We start from the raw sequence: 15,835 nt of genomic DNA, 5'->3' as shown, positions 1-15,835 counted from the left end.
GTTCACATTCAGGTGAGAGTGGACGTGCGGGGTACAGGGGACTTCAACACCAGGAGGTTCGGTCTCCTCCCGGATGTGGTATCCCAGTGCCTTCCTGCAGATGAAGGGGACAGAGACCTCTCGCAGATATGAAGGGGTGGTCCCCTCAAGTAGAGGGATACAGAGGCTTTGGCCTTTCTCAGCTTTTGGGTGTGCAGCTCTTCCTGGTGAGGTAGGTGCAAGAAATCCCCGCAGAGAGGCGGGTCCCGCTCCTGTCCCCTGCCCCGGGGGAGGGATCCAGACTGAATAGCCCCTTCAGCTCTCTTCCCACCGCCGCCCCCGCCCGCACAAGGGGCCGGCCAGTCTGCTCTAGGGCACAACCAATGGCAAGGGAGCCTGGCACGGGCAGCCAATTAAATAGCGGCAGAGGCGAGGGATGGCTCCTCCTCCGGCAAGCCGCCGGCCGCGGCCTCCCAGGAGGCGGGGCTCCTTCGCTGTTTTTGCGGCCGGCGGAGCCTGGCCGAGCCTAGCCGAGAGACCAGTCGAGCCCAGCCGAACGGAGCCGAACGCAGCCGAGCCTAGACGAACCCCGCGCCCAGACCGCCGCCGCCACCCGAGCGCCGCCGTGCGAGCAGGCGAGCGGCCGCGGCCGCGGAGGAGGCGCCGCCCCAGGGGGAGGAGGTGGCCGCTCGCCGCAGACCGCCCGCGGCAGAGGCCGCCCCGGTCGCGCCGCGGCGGGAGCGGCCGGCGGAGGCTGCGCTGCCGAGGGGGAGGGTCGGGGGAGGGGACGTCACCCCTGCCCGCCTCCCGCTGCCCCCCGCCCGCAGGCTCCCGAGCATCATTCGGCGCCCAGCATCCCGCTAGCCCGGATCCTCCCGCGGGCGCGCACCGGGCTTAACTCAGGTAAGAGGGGCCCACCCACCACGGGCATGGGGGTTGAGAACCAGAGACGGAGATAAAGAGGCTTAAGACTCGGAGACACAGCCGGGGAGAAAGAGAGTCAGACACAAAGACAGACACGCGAGAGACGCTCTGAGAACTAGAGAGACCTCACAGAGAGGGGAGAGAGACACGTCCACGAGGACAGATGGACACGCAGCGGGGAGAAAGAGAGACGAGAGCCACAGGAGACCTAGGCATACAGAGACCGATCCAGAGAGAGACAGAGAAAGAGACTAGGAGAGAAAGGAGACACGAGAGACGCTCAGGACTCAGAGATGGGGACACATAAGAGAGACAGGTATAAAGAGAGCTACAGATGGGTACACACCGGAGCTGGGTATACAGAGGCCGAGGCGCACATCCAGGCAAGAACCGAGGGACAGAGTAAGAGCCAGACACAGAGACGCACGCACCTGGCCTGGCGAAACAGCCTCTCCGACAGGCGCACCTAGCTAGGTACACGGTTTTGGGCACACAGACCCACACACGCCTGCCAGGCCTCCACAAAGTTCCCTCTGTGTGAGCTGGCGCCTCTGGAGGTCTCCTGGGCCAGTTGGCTGAAGTCCTGAGAGCAGGGAGGTGCCCAGGCCACACCAAAGCTGGTCACAGTGCCCATCCTTCAAGGCCTTGGGCTTCCTCAAGCCCACCCACTCCTACAGTTCTTCTGAGGGCTGGACGTTCAGTGGGCAGGTCCAGGCCATGCCCACTCCGGCTTCCCCACTGGGGCCACACCTCCATCCAGGTGCCCAGAGCCAGGCCCTGGCTCTGTGGGGTGTTTAGACCTGTTGGGAGCCCGGAGGTCTCGGAGGGGGCTGTCTTCTCCACCCTCTCCCCCTCGGCCTCACCCTCCCCTTTCCTTCTCACCATACTTTGCCTCTGCTGTGTACCCCCACAGGCTCAGACATCTCCACTGCCCAGGGATCACTGACTGTGTGGAAGGCCGGCTGTCCCAGCGCCCTGCTTCGGCATGGGTCCTGCCGTTGAGGCAGCTTCTCAGCCTGTGCTCGTCTGAGGGTGTGCCCGTCATGGGGGCAGCCCTTTCCCAGGGGGCCCTCATCGCCATCATCTGCAACGGCCTCGTCGGGTTCTTGCTGCTGCTGCTCTGGGTCATCCTCTGCTGGGCCTGCCACTCGCGCTCTGCCAACATCGACTCCCTCTCCGAATCCAGTCCCAACTCCAGCCCTGGCCCCTGTCCTGAGAAGGCGCCCCCGCCCCAGAAGCCCAGCCATGAAGGCAGCTACCTGCTGCAGCCCTGAAGGCCCCTGGCCTAGCCCGGAGTCTGGGACTTAAGTCCACCCCACCTGGCACCTGGAATCGGGATCCCAGGGTTCAGCCGGCCTGGGGTCCAGAACTCAGAGTTCAGCCTGTGTGGAACTAGACCTAGCCGCCCAGTGTCTGGTCGGCCTGGCTCAAAGAGGGGCCCTGCCGGCCCTAGGTAGACAGGCCTGGGGCAGGGGTTCATGAGTTGGTGCTAGGGCCAGGGCCATCTGGACTCTGCTCCATCCCAGCGGTGGTCGGGGGTGGGGTCCACCCTCCCCCTAGGCCAGGCGCCTCTCGGCCCTCAAGGTTGGGGAAGCAAACTAGAATCCACGGCAATAATGGGAGGGTGTCCAGGCTGGGCCCCTCCTCTGGTCCTCCTACCGTTTGCTGGATAATAAATGGATCTAAGGCTCTACGCTGAGATTCTCTCCTCTTCCTGGGGGCCCTGCTGTAGCAAAATTAAAGATGTGGGTGGACTTCCAGACAGGTTTATTTGTGCAAAGTAAGCGAGGGTAACAGGGTTGAGGACCAAGCCCTGGGGTGAGGTGATGGGACCAGGGCCAGAGCAGGGGGCTGGGACCTGATCAGGGGTAGTGTCAGACACATACTGGGTACTAAGGCTGGGCTGGGGTACTGGGATCAGGGGCTGCAAGTACTAGGTTCAAGACATGGGCCAGGTTCGGAGGCCAGGCCCTCAGGTCTTGGTTTTCACTTCCCTCACCAAGTTCAGCAGTTTGTCCAATTTTGCGATCTCCACAGCTGGCCCCTTCTGTACTTCCTGGCCCTTCTTCTCCTGGGGAGAAGAGAAGTACACAGTAGGGAGGACTGGTAAGGGAGGGGCCACCTCTCGTCACCTCCCAGCATCACCTCCTCAGCCCAGCTTACCCCAGCACTGCTGTGCCCTCTCCTCCCAGTTAGCTTCTGGACCCCTGCCTCCCTCTCCTTCCTGGTTAGCGTCCAGACCTCTGCCTCCCCCAACCTCTGCAGGATCCTTCCCCGTCTCACATTCGATGACCAGGGCCCAGCTAAGGCCTGGAAGAACCATCCAAGTCTTGTTTCTGAACCTCAGATGGACATGGAATCCTGATGGTGGGGGCAGCAGGGACGGGGTCAAGCCAGGAAGAGCTGTAGTCCCAGACCTCTACCGGTTGGGACCACCCTTCCTACAGGAAGGTCTCTGGCTGAGTCCTAACAAGGAGCTAAGGTGTGTGTGTTTGTGGAGGGAAAGTGTGGACAAAGCCACAGGTGCTCTTACCCAGTACTCCCAGCTCAGGCAGGGAGTGGGGTACCATTTGGGGCCAGGCCTGCTGTGTCGGTTATTCCCAGGTGGGGGAGGGTGTCAGGAGGGCAGATGGCACGTCCCATGTGGTTCCAGATGTCCTCAGCTGGGACTGTCCCCGAGAACAGCGGGTCTTGAATTAATGACCCCACCCCCACCCCTGGTCACGGCGTTTCACATGTGGCGAAGTGGTAAAGAATCTGCCTGATAATGTAGGAGACGCAAGAGACGTGGGTTCGACCCCTGGGTCGGGAAGATCCAATGGAGTAGGAAATGGCAACTTACTGCCTGGGAAATCCCATGGACAGAGGAGCCTGGCACGCTAGTCGTGGGGCCACAAGAGTCAGACATGACCGTGCGCGCGCGCGCGCACACACACACACACACACACACACACACACACACTCACTTGCCTACAGGGCACTCTCATCCGTTCGCTGGTAAGCTGGGCCCTGAGAAAACGTGCTGGGCCCCTGGGTGTGTGTGACTCCCAGGCCTGAGAGCTCCTTGGCAGACCAGCACCAGGGCCGTCCTCCCTTCAGTCCAGGCAGCGGGGTGCAGGCTGGGCTGGGGGAACTGCCATTTCTCGCCTTCCCTCTGTGCCCGAGCCCCCTGCCCTCTCAGCCACCTGTGCCCCGGGCTCGCTGGCACCTGCCCCAGTCTTGCCTGCTGGGGACCCAGCCTGGATCTGGCCATGGCTGTGAAGTGGGGGGAGAGGTGGGGCCCGCAGGCCCTTTTCTGGCCCATCTTGGCTGCCGACACCCGGTGGAGCTCAGATTTCCTCCTGGCGTGACTCCTGCACCTGTTTCCAAATCTGTCTCCCTCTTCCCCTCGTGGCACAGCGCCTTTGCCCCTGCCCCGCTCACGCCGACACTCGTGAGGCAGAGGACAAAGATGTCTCTTTCTTTCTTCCCTCTCTCTCTCCCAGGTTAACCTCATGTTCTCTTTTCACCCTCACCTCATCTCCTGGGAGTCAGGAAGCCTGGCTTTTAGTTGTTAACTCTCTATATGACTCTGGGCAGGTTCCTTGCCTCTCTGAGCTACAGTTGTCATCTAGACAGTAGCTGGGGAAAGCAGGCCTTGACCTTTGGTGGGCTCTGACACCAGTCATGGGACGCTCCTTGGGCTGGCAGTCAGGCCTCTGTGGCCCAGCCCTCTTGGGGAGATCAGGGAGACTGCAGCCTGCAGAGGGGGGCAGGAGGGATGCCCACAGGACTTCCTCTGGCCCGAGTCACTTGGCTGCTGAGAAGAGTCAGGTGGCAGTTTCACAGGAACTGCTAGTCCATGCAAGAACTAGCCCCCAGCTGTCACCTGCTCAGGTTCTCTGACTCCCAGGTACCCATGTCCTCAGATTCTCAGAGATATTGATGCTGACCCTTGCTCTGAGGAGTTAAGACTGTGGAAGACCCTTGCCTCTCTGCGTCAGAGCGGGCAAGGTAGGCCTCCCGCCACATCTACTGCCTTCAACGTGTGATGGCTGTCCCCCAGCCCCCAGAGGTCACCACCATCCCTCCCACGGGGCTATCCAACTCTACCAGCTTAAGCCTGGGTCTTGCTCCTCACTAAATCAAGAGCAGATTTTATCTGTTCCACAAATTGTACTGCCTTCCTCAGGCTCCTGGAGGCCAACTAGCAGGGCTTAGCAGAGTTTAAGACCACGCCCAACCCCCCCCCCCCCCCCAACTCCCACCCCACCCCCAGCCCACCACAGCCTCTGGGCCACAGCTGCAGGCACTCAGCAGCCTTCTGAGTATTTATAGCCAAGTCCACCCCCTCCCCCAGCTGGCTACAATTACAGGCCCGGCCAAAACCCCAGCCCTTGCCTCCCTGGCCATGGTGGGGAACAGGACAGGCTGGCGTGAGAGGGTTAGTGCAGTGGCGCCTGCCTTGGTGGTGGCACATGGGGGCAGGTGTCAGCAGTTGAAAGAGGCCCCTGCTGTTTCCTCAAACTGCAAGTAAAGGCCTCAAATGGCAACCCGGGGGGTACAGTCATCAGGGTAATGTGGCTCAGCCCCAGCTCAGCTCTGACACTGGTTCAGAACCTAGCAGGGAGCAAATTCTCTCCTAGCACCCAGATGGACAGGACTGGGATCTAGGCTTTTGGATTTTTAAGTTGAACCCTTGGGCTCTGGATTCTAAAGTCTGGGTTCTTAAGTGTGAATCAGGACTCTGAGATCTAGACTTTGAGGTCATGGCTCTGGGCTCTGTGGCCTGTATTCAGAGCCCTTGGGCTCTGGCCAGGATCTCTGGATCATTCTAGATCCCAGAAAGGAACCAGAGCTCAAAAGGAGGACTGCCTAGCTACTGACCTAGTTACCCTCCTCATGGCTCATTTCCTGCTTCCTGTGTGGACCCACAGCTCCCAGTTCAGGGACCATTGAGGTTGAAGCTCTGTGCAAGCCCAGCGAATGACCGGAAACTAAGCCTCGAGCCCCTGCTTGGATAACACCAAGCAAGCCAATGATGCCCATGTACTTCCCCCAGACTTTGGACTGTAGTCACCTGCTTACCTGTTGTCTCCACCTGGGGCTCAGATTCAGCGTGTCAGAACCCATCTCTTCCCCTCCAGACCTACTTCTATGCTCCTCACTTGGACAATGACACCACCCTTACCCTGGGCCTCCAAAGCCAGAAACCTGGGGCTATCCCCTGACTCCTCCCCTTTCTCTCACCAACCACCCGCCTCCCCACCATCCCACCATCCTGGAGACTTTCTTTTGTGGCAGCCCGAATTCCCCAAGACTGTACCTTCGGCATCTTTCGCAAATTGGGTGAGAGCTTGAGGCAGGTGACTTGCCCTCGGTCATCGCCCACAATGATGATGGGGTGGATGGGGTTGAACTGCACATGGGTGAGCTTGTTCTTCTTTTTGGCCACCACAGGCTGGTTGCAGATGGCCTCGTACTTGTTGATGGACAAGTCAAACACGTGGGTCTGTGAAGAGGTAGGTGTCAGCACAATCAGGGAAATGGGGTCCCTGTCCCCACTGCTCCCAACCAGAGGAACTGCCCCTGGACTTTCTGGAGCTGGAGGCAGTAGGAGAGGCGATTTGTATCTCTGTTTGTTTTTCCTATGGTTGAGGGAATGACAATAAAATGTTTAGGAGAAAATTTAAATCTCTACAGAATTAACAGTAATAGCAGCTGCCATTTATGGAGCAGTTAGAGCTTCCCTGGTGGCTCAGATGGTAAAGAATCTGCCTGCAGTGCAGGAGACCCGGGTTCAATCCCTAGGTTGGAAAGATCCCCTGGAGAAGGGAATGGCAACCCACTCCAGTATTCTTGCCTGTAGAATTCCATGGACAGAGGAGCCTGGTGGTCTACAGTCCATGGGGTTGCAAAGTGTCGGACACAAGTGAGCAACTTCTGCAGTATGATGTACTAGACTCTGGGCAAGCATGTTACCTGGCTGCATCATCTAATTACAATAGTCACAGCCACTCTATCAGGTAGGTTCTGTTATTTTCCACATTTTATAAATGAGGAGATGGAGGCTCTTAAGCCTAACTTGCCAGTAAGTGGCAGAGCCAGGGTTTCTACCAAATGAATTTATGTCAGGTGCTTGGACAGTGCTTGTCATATAGGTGCCGAACAAATGTTGGATCTTATTTTTACTGCACTGTAAGTCCAAACCATTAGCAAGTTTTGCCTAGACGACTATGCAGCATGCTAACTGGTCTTCCTGCTTCATCTCCTCCCCTTCTCTTATCCATCCTCTGTGTAGCAGCTAGACTTAACTTTTAAAAATCTGGAATCCTCCAATAGCCTCCCTGGGTATGCTACATAAAAATTCTGATTCTTTAGATTCTGCACCATTTGCTCTCATCTCAGGCTCTCAGCCCTCTGCCTACTAGATCCCGGCCACCCTAACTTCCTGTTCCTTAAACCTCTCCAGCTTGTTCTCCCCTCAGGGCATTTGCACTAGTGGTTCCTTTGTCTGGAAGGCCTCACTCATCTTCACCTGACCCTTTTGTGTGACCCAGCTCTCTACTTGAATGTCACCTCTTTAAAGAAGATTTCCCTGATCACTTCATCTAAGAGACCACCCAGTCCTTTCCATTTGCATCACTCTATTTTTAAAGATATAACAGCTTTGAAAATGGAAGTGTTAGTCACTCAGTCATGTCTGACTCTTTGCAACCCCATGGACTGTAGCCTGCCAAACTCTTCTGTCTACGGGATTTTCCTGGCACGAATAGGTAGCCATTCCCCTCTCCAGGGGATCTTTCTGACCCAGGGATGGAACCCAGGTCTCCTGCATTGCAGGTGGATTGTTTACCATCTGAGCTATCAGGGAAGCCCCATAACAGCTTTGTGGAGATATAATTCATATACTATACAATTTACCCATTTAAAGTATACAGTTCCCATTTTTTAGTATATTCACAGTTATGTAACCATCACCACAACCAAGTATAGAACATTTTCATCACCCCAAAACGAACCCTTATACCTATTACCAGTCATACTCACTTTCTCCCAACCCCTCTCTCCCTAAGCAACCACAAATCTACTTTATTTCTATAAATTTGCCTATTCTAGACCTGCATAAATGGAATCAGAAAATGTTTGGTCTTTCGTGACTGGATTCTTAATATTTTAAAAGATTTTTTGATGTGGACTATGTTTAAAGTTTTTCTTGAAGATGTTACAATATTCCTTCTGTTTTCTGTTTTGGCTTTTTGGCCAGGAGGCATGTGGGATCTCAGCTCCCTAACCAGGGATCAAACCTATTCCTCCTGCATTGGAAGGCGAAGTCTTAAACACTGGACAGCCAGGGAAGTCTCTGAGACTGGCTTCTTAAACTAAGCATGCTTTCAGTATTCATCCATGATATAGCATGTATCAGGAGTACATTCCTTGTTAGTGCTGAATAATACTTCTTATGGGTAGAGTACTTATTGTTTACTCATTCATCAATTACAGACATTTGGGTTGTTTCCACTTTTTTGGCTATTATGAATAATGCTGCTGTGAACTTTGGTGTACACACGTCATCCTCTTTTGATCTCTGCCTAGCACTTAACTCTATCGGGGGTTTGGTTGTTGTTTTTTATTTCTTTCCCTTCACTGGAACATAAGCTCTGTGAATCACCTGAATCACCAGGCCCTGGCCTGTAGTTGGGAGCCACTGTTGGCCCTTGGTTAGACATTTGTTCAGCAAATAAATGACTGACTTAAGGGTGATGCCTTAATACATTCTATTCTTTCCTGGCAGGTGCCTCTCAGCTTACCTCAAAGTCCATAAGTAAATTATGTTGCATAAAAACTTTCCCACAAAAAAATTTCCCCACAAGCTGTTTTTGAGCTTTCACCAATTCTTTTTGTTGCACAGACCCCTCCCATCTCCCCTCTCAGACTCAGCTTGCACACTCCCAGGGATGGGGACCTCACTACCTTTTAGATGCTATTTCGACCACAGATTGACCCTGGTTAATAAGTTTCTCTTTACATCAAGCTGGCACCTACCACTCTGTAGCTCCTTCCCCATGGCCCTCAGAGAAGACAGCTCCTCCTCATGGGATCTTATCTCCCATCTTGCTCTCTCCTTCGAGAGCTCCACTCTCTCCTCCAGGCCTCATGGGATGACAGACCCCTCTTTTATTTATTTACTTTTGGCTGTGCTGGTCTTCTGCCTGTATGTGGGTTTCCGCTAGTTGTGGCAAGATGGGGCTACTATCTAGTTGTGGTGTGCGGGCTTCTCATTGCAGCGGCCTCTCTTGTTGAGGCTCACAGGCTCTAGGCATGTGGACTTCAGTAGTTGCAGCATGTGGGTTCAACAGTTGTGGCCCACAGACTTAGTTGCCTCATGGCACGTGGAATCTTCCAGGACCAGGGATCGAACCTGTATCCCCCGCATTAGATTCATGACCACTGGACCACCAGGGAAGTCCCTGAATGACCCCTCTTTTGACAGGGCCCGAGTGGCCTGGCCCTTGAGGATACACAGAGTCCTGTGTTCCGCCTTCCCCCAGCTGCCCTGGGCCTGGGGTGGGCCCTCCAGGAGGGACGGCTGAGATGCTCATCCTGTCTTCAGTAAGGGGTCAGCAGGGTCAGGAAAGGGGCACTTACCCTCCCGTTGGTGGTGACTGCTGCGAACACAGTGGACGAGTACGGTGCCCAGGCCACGTCGCCCACAGCTGAATTGAGGTCGTAGATGAACATCGGGGTCCTGCAGCGGGGAAGGGCGGAGAGCTGAGAGATCAGGGGGTTCACGGTGCCAGAGCCCTGCCGGCCCCTGCCCAGGGTGCAGCCCGAGGGAGGGCAGGCCCCTCACTTGATGGTGTGGTCCCATATCTTCACTGTCCAGTCGGAGCTGCAGGACATGAACACCTTGGCGTGGTAGGGGTTCCAGGACACGGCATCCACGGCCATGTTGTGGGCGTCGTAGGTGTCGAGGAACTGGCTGGAGTAGGCTTTGGAGCACTGGGCGGGGTGGGGATGGGGACGCGTGAGTGGGAGCGGTCAGCCACCACTTCCCCAGGGCGCTCTGGAGGGTCAGATCCTAAGATTCCTCTTCTGTCCCCACCCTGCCTCACTGTCCCAGCTGAGCTGGGGCCAAGCTCTTGGCTGTTCTTCTCACTCTCAAATCAACCAGAGAGTAAGGAGGGGTTTAAGGGACTGGGGTTTGGGTGGTCAGGGGAGACTTCCTGGGGGATGAGGGAAGTCTGCCCAGAAGATTCCAGGCCAGGCAGAAGTGGCCTTTCCTCCCTGAGGCTTCCCTGGGAGCTCAGCTAATAAAGAACCTGCCTGCAATGCAGGAAAGTGAAGTTGTGAAGTTACTCAGTCGTGTCCGACTCTTTGCAACCCCATGGACTGTAGCCTAACAGGCTCCTCCGTCCATGGGATTTTCCAGGCAAGAGTACTGGAGTGGGTTGCCATTTCCTTCTCCAGGAGATCTTCCCGATCCAGGGATTGAACCCGGATCTCCTGCATTGTAGGCAGATGCTTTACCATCTAAACTACCAATGCAGGAAACCCTGGTTCAATTCCTGGGTCAGAAAGATCCCCTGGAGAAGGGATAGGCCAACCACTCCAATATTTTGGGGCTTCCCTGGTGTCTCACATGTCCAGGGGATCACAAAGAGTCAGACACGACTGAACGACTAAGCACAGCACAGCCCTGAGCCCAGGCAGAGCAGGTCTAGGGGTTCTGGTGGAGGTGTGGTCTAGTCTGTGTCCATGCCGAGGCCTGTGGACAAGCCAATGGAGCCCTGGATCCACCAGCAATCCACAGACAGAATCCTTGCAGCGGTGGTAAACATCCCACCTTTCTCAGGTAGGGGTTCCCCTCGTAGCTCAGATGGTAAAGAATCTGCCTGCAGTCTGGGAGACCTGAGTTCGATCCCTAACGGGTTGGGAAGATCCCCTGGAGAAAGGCATGGCAATCCACTCCAGGATTCTTGTCTGGAGAATCCCATGGACAGAGAAGCCTGGCGGGCTACAATCCATGGGGTCGCAAAGAGTCAGACAGGACTGAGTGACTAACACTTTCACTTTCATTTGCTCACAGAAAAACAAGTGCAGAGCCAGGAACAAGTCCCAGTCTCAAGATTTCTCATTTGGTTTCCTGCCCTGGCCACTGTGCCCTTCACTTCCTCCCTCCAGGAGACTGAGTGACTGACTGGTCTCTTCCTGTCTCCCGCAGCTACATGGAGGGGCGGAGAAGGGGGGTGGGGACATCTTTTACATTCAGATCGGCTCTGCCTGGGCCTCAGGGGCTCCCGGGAGGCTGCCTGTAATTAACATTCTGAGTTTCTGCGCCTAAGAAAAGCTTGCAGCAGAGCTATTTCTGGATGGATGAAGGTTCAGAAGGATGTTCACCTACTAACACTGAGACCTGCAAAAGCAGGCCACGAAGTTCCGCCCCGCCACCAGCTGGGAGGAACCCAGTGTTTAAAGATAGGTTTTCTTGTTACCCAGCCTTCAAAGCTCAGCGCAAGTTCATATCTTCTCTAGGAAGTCTTTTCAGGATGTTCCAAGCACCCCCTCTTCCCCCGCAACCCCTCCCCCCCCCCCCCCCCATGCCCAGCTCTACCTCCTTCACTCCCAGGCAGGGAGCAGGACGTGAGGGAAAGCTGCTGGGCTGGGCTAAAGTCACCCTCTAGATTCTTCCTCTCCTTTCCTGCAGTCAGCCCCTCTTCCTAACACCCAAGCAGCTCAAGAAATGCATTCTGGGAGGGGACGTGTATGGATACCTATGGCTGATTCATGTTGATGTTTGGCAGAAACCAACACAATACTGTAAAGCTATGATCCTTCAATTAAAAATAAACACATTTTTTAAAAAGAGAAAGCAATGCATTCTCTCTCTCCACAAAGCCTTCTAGAACTGATGAGCCCTGAGATTCATCCGAATATGGTCTGTAGAGACCGACATGCTCCCAGGTCCGGTGGCCCTGGAAGGAGCTGGCATCGGCGCAGCGCCGCCTCACCTTATAGATTTTCCCCTCCTCTGTGCCCACCAGAAACAGGTAGTCGATCTCTCTGTGGAAGTCAAAGGCAGTGCCGCAGCCTTCGGGAGAAGAGGGAACCACTTTAGGCCAGTTCTGGAAGGGAGGGAGGCCCCCAGCATCCTCCTCTACCCAGTAGGCCCTCCCCTGGGACAGCCTGAGTCTGGGTCCTATGAGGGCCGGAGCCAGCCAGGCAAACAGAAACTGGGTCCCTGGGCTGCTGCTAGAGCCCGGCAGTTGGGACTCTGCACACGGGCCAGGGCTTCTGCAGACAGGAATGGGGCCTGGATAAACAAGGTGGGGATTGAGTTAAACAGGGTCGGGGTCAGGGTAAACAGGGACGGGGTCTGCAAACAGGGATATGGTCTGTGCAAACAGGGATACGGTCTGCATAAACAGGGGAGGAATTGAGTAAACAGGGATGGGATCTGGGTAAACAGGGGCCTGATCTGCATAAACAGGGAGGGTCTGCAGACTGCTCAGGACCAGACTTTCTCCTTACCCCCTCCTACCCGGCAGGAGGGGAAGGGGGGTGTGCAGAGAGAGAGAGGACCAGACCTCCAGGCCCGGGTGATGTGGCCGGGCCGGAGGTGAGGTGCAGGGGCTCCTACCCACTGTGTGTATCTGCAGGCCCTCGAGATCTTCCGTGGTCCTGCCCTCCACCTTCAGCTTGATGACGTCAATGTGAACCAGCTCGCTCTGCGGTCACACAGGGAGGGGAGGCGCACCGGTGGGGCTGGACCAGCAGGGTTGGAGTCCCCCTGCCATTTGGCTCCCCCCACTTCCCAGCTTCACCCCTGCGTGACCCTTCCTGCGAAACACGCACCTTCACGAGTGTCCAAGACACGATCCTGCCGTCGGATGACACAGAGAAGAAGTTGAGGTTATGGTCCATGTCATCCTTCTGCCACCTGACCTGCAACGTCCCGCACTGTGAGCTCTGGGGTCCTGCGAGGGCGCCGGGTTAGGGCTGCGCGCAGAGCAGGGCTCACTCGAGGACCCTTCTGAGGCCCAGAAGCCAGTTCTGGGAGCCCATTTCCTAGGGTCCCGTGATGGGCCCGTCCTCCCTCCTCACTCACCCCCCTCCCCGACCCAGAGCATCCTGAGGCACTGCCCCGGTCCCCGGGCTCAGCAGAGGAGGTACCTGGTTCCTCTCTGCATTGGCTGCTAGGAGCCCTGCTTTTTTGTTTGTTTGTTTAGAGAAACTTGTTATTAAATTTTATTTTCTTTAAATACGTACTTTTTCCCACCCTCACCCACATGGGGGGAGGAACAGAAAGCCCCCAGCCCTTCCATTTGTGGGATTCCATGTATAAAACCTGAGATGGTGAGGATGAAGTATAAAAATACTGTTTACAAAGGGAAAGACAGTGTCCATTGTGATCTTAACTTTCAGACACCCCCATCTGCAGGCCCCCTTTTGCTCCTTTAGAAAAACTCCTGGGAATCCGTTTGGATGTAGGACAAGCCTTTCTTCTGGTGGGGTATGGGGGGGTTGGGGCGTATGTGATATGAGTTGACCAGTTGTGTCTGACTCTTTTCAACCCCATGGTCTGTAGCCCACCAGGCTCCTCTGTCCATGTGGATTCTCCGTGCAAGAATACTGGGGTGGGTTGCCATTCCCTTCTCCAGGGGATCTTCCCGATGCAGGGATCGAACCCAGGTCTCCTGCGTTGCAGGCAGAATCTTTACTATGTGAACCACTGGTGGCGGGGGCAGGGGGGGGTTAGTGAGGGGTTGGGACGGGGAAGGGGGTGGGGAGCTCCCAAACCCCAACACAGAATAGGAAGCTATTTTTGTAACAAGTTGTTAGAAAGCAGTGGCTCTGCGTTCGACCTCCTTATGTCGAAAGCCCATCAACCAGCTTCCTCATTTCTAAAACAGAAACCATAATAGCATGAGTTTGTTGTAAGGAATAAATGAAATAATGAACGTGAAGCTCTTAGGTCAGAACACTGCAGATATTAAGTGTTCAATAAGTAATAGCCATCATCCTAGGAATCAACGTGCCAAGGTTCTTGGGGGGCTTTTTCCTGCTTGCGTCCCTCCCCACCCAGGCTTGGTTTTTCTCCAGGTAGCCTTTCTTCTGTTACCACCTTCACTTCGCCACTAGCTCTTGATTCTAAAATCTTGCTCCCAGCATCTCAGATATGAGCTGCATTTCTCCGACTGCAAATTGGGGTTAATAATCCTTCCCCACCCATCTTCTCTGGGCTGGAAGCAAACATATGGGAAAGTGTTTTGGAGACAGAGCTGTTGTCTTATGAAGATGACACGCTTGAGGCTCAAGTTTCTGTTGCCAGATGTGGAGGCCCAGCAGAGCAGTGTCTGGGAGGGCTGGGGCGGGGCTGGGTGCCCAGAGCTTTCCAGCCTCCAGGCCTCCTGCTCTGGGACCACCATCTTTTCCCTGTCACAAGGAGAGGCCCAGCGAGGGCGGACGGGACCCCAGGGGTGCTATCTGTAACCACAGTTGTAACCTGGCTCTTCAGCAGCGTATGTGGGGGGGGCGGTGTGGAGGGGATTTCTTCTCCGGGGGACCCCCCCCCCCAGGCCTGGCTGTCAGAGCTGCAGGAGGCGGACCTTGTCCTGCCTGGGCCTGTCGGGGCAGGCTGCTCTTCTGTGCTTTCACCAAGAGGCCTAGAACACCGCACAGCCTGTGAGGCACGTCAGAGCAGTCCTGATGCCGAGACAGCTCCCTCTTGTGTAAAGGGGGGAGCGGATGGGGGTGTCAGAGGCCAGACAATAAGAGGCACAGGGGAGCTGCAAAGGGAAGTGTTTAATGAGTGGCCGCTGGCGCGCATGGAAATTCTATTTCACACCCCACTTAGCAGCCTGATGCCCAGTCGGGGGTGGTGCGTGTATTTGCAGGTGTGCGTGTATGTGTGTGTGTGTGTGTGTGTGTGTGTGCAAGTTGCACACATGCTCCTGGAGTGGAGGTGGGAGGGTAGGAATAAAGAGGGCATAGAGGGGGCAGGTGGAAGTGGGATTGAGAGGATGAACGAATGCCCAGGAAGCAGGCGGTAGGGAGGAGACAGAGGCCTGCATCACTGATTCCTTCTCTTCTGCATTCTCTCATCAGGGGAGGCGTGTTTCACACCAGGGTCTGTTCATATCCTTCCTGCCTCCTACCCCAGTGTAGCAGAGGATACACACACACACACACACACACACATTCTGCAGAGTGCTGCTGGTTGGGGCTTCCCAGCCAGGCCTAAACAGGGCTACGCTACCTAGATGGGAGGCAGCCTGTGCCGTGGGACCAGAACCCTGTCCCCTTTGGAGTCCCTAGCTCCAAAACTTTCCATGGCTCCCTGTTACCAACAGAACAAAGTCCTTCGGCCCCCACCCTGGCTTTTGAGATCAAAAACAATCTCTCTGATTTCTCCCAAGACATAGTCCCTTGAAGAAGGACCTAAGACCCTGATGTCTCTGACACCTCCTTCACGAGCCCCGGCTCTCCTTCAAGCTCCCGGATATACAACCAACTGCCTGTAGGATGCCTCCTCTGGCTTCTTGTATTAACTTCTGGCCAGAATTCTGTGGCATCCTACAGCCTGTCCAAACCAGAATTTCAGGCGCCATCACCAACTTTCCCTTCCCCCATAGCCAGGCAGTCACTTCCTTCTCTTGATTTTACTCCTCAACAGCTCTCAACCCTATTTTCTCATTTTCATCTCCGCTGCCCCTTTTGTGACTCAGTCTTAAGCTCTTCTCATGCTGCGGCTGGAAGGTATCTCCAGGACACTGCATGACTGTGGGATTTCTTTGCTCCCAAATCCTCTGATGGTTGGACAGTGATTTTCAAACTATGCTGGGAGGAGCTCTTAGGAGCCTTGGGAGCTCAGGGGACGTGGGGAGCGATGATAGGGGACCCTCAAACAGTCAGGACCCTGATCTTATCAGAGCAGCCCCACTCTCATCTT

The 15,835-nt window shown here is 55.4% G+C and overlaps 2 protein-coding genes across 2 annotated transcripts in view; one reads left to right on the top strand and one right to left on the bottom strand.

The window, feature by feature from the left end:
- The first annotated feature begins 511 nt into the window (after positions 1-511).
- Positions 512-2,590, top strand: ENHO (energy homeostasis associated). Its single transcript, XM_065947161.1, has 2 exons — positions 512-882; positions 1,817-2,590. Exon 2 carries the CDS (start codon positions 1,947-1,949, stop codon positions 2,175-2,177), a length of 231 nt encoding a protein of 76 aa, XP_065803233.1. The 5' UTR covers positions 512-882; positions 1,817-1,946; the 3' UTR covers positions 2,178-2,590.
- A 285-nt stretch (positions 2,591-2,875) lies between these two features.
- Positions 2,876-15,835, bottom strand: part of DNAI1 (dynein axonemal intermediate chain 1) — a 67,549-nt gene continuing 54,589 nt past the window's right edge. Inside the window, exons 14-20 of the mRNA XM_065947539.1 lie at positions 12,739-12,828; positions 12,524-12,611; positions 11,895-11,974; positions 9,737-9,885; positions 9,532-9,631; positions 6,209-6,394; positions 2,876-2,974 (exon numbers count right to left, since the gene is read on the bottom strand). Coding sequence (XP_065803611.1) covers positions 2,876-2,974; positions 6,209-6,394; positions 9,532-9,631; positions 9,737-9,885; positions 11,895-11,974; positions 12,524-12,611; positions 12,739-12,828 — 792 coding nt within the window. The remainder of the gene's footprint in view (positions 2,975-6,208; positions 6,395-9,531; positions 9,632-9,736; positions 9,886-11,894; positions 11,975-12,523; positions 12,612-12,738; positions 12,829-15,835) is intronic.

The sequence above is a fragment of the Muntiacus reevesi genome, chromosome 10 (assembly GCF_963930625.1).
Source record: "Muntiacus reevesi chromosome 10, mMunRee1.1, whole genome shotgun sequence".
In the NCBI taxonomy this organism is placed as follows: Eukaryota; Metazoa; Chordata; class Mammalia; order Artiodactyla; family Cervidae; genus Muntiacus; species Muntiacus reevesi.
This window is presented reverse-complemented; position numbering and strand designations above follow the sequence as displayed.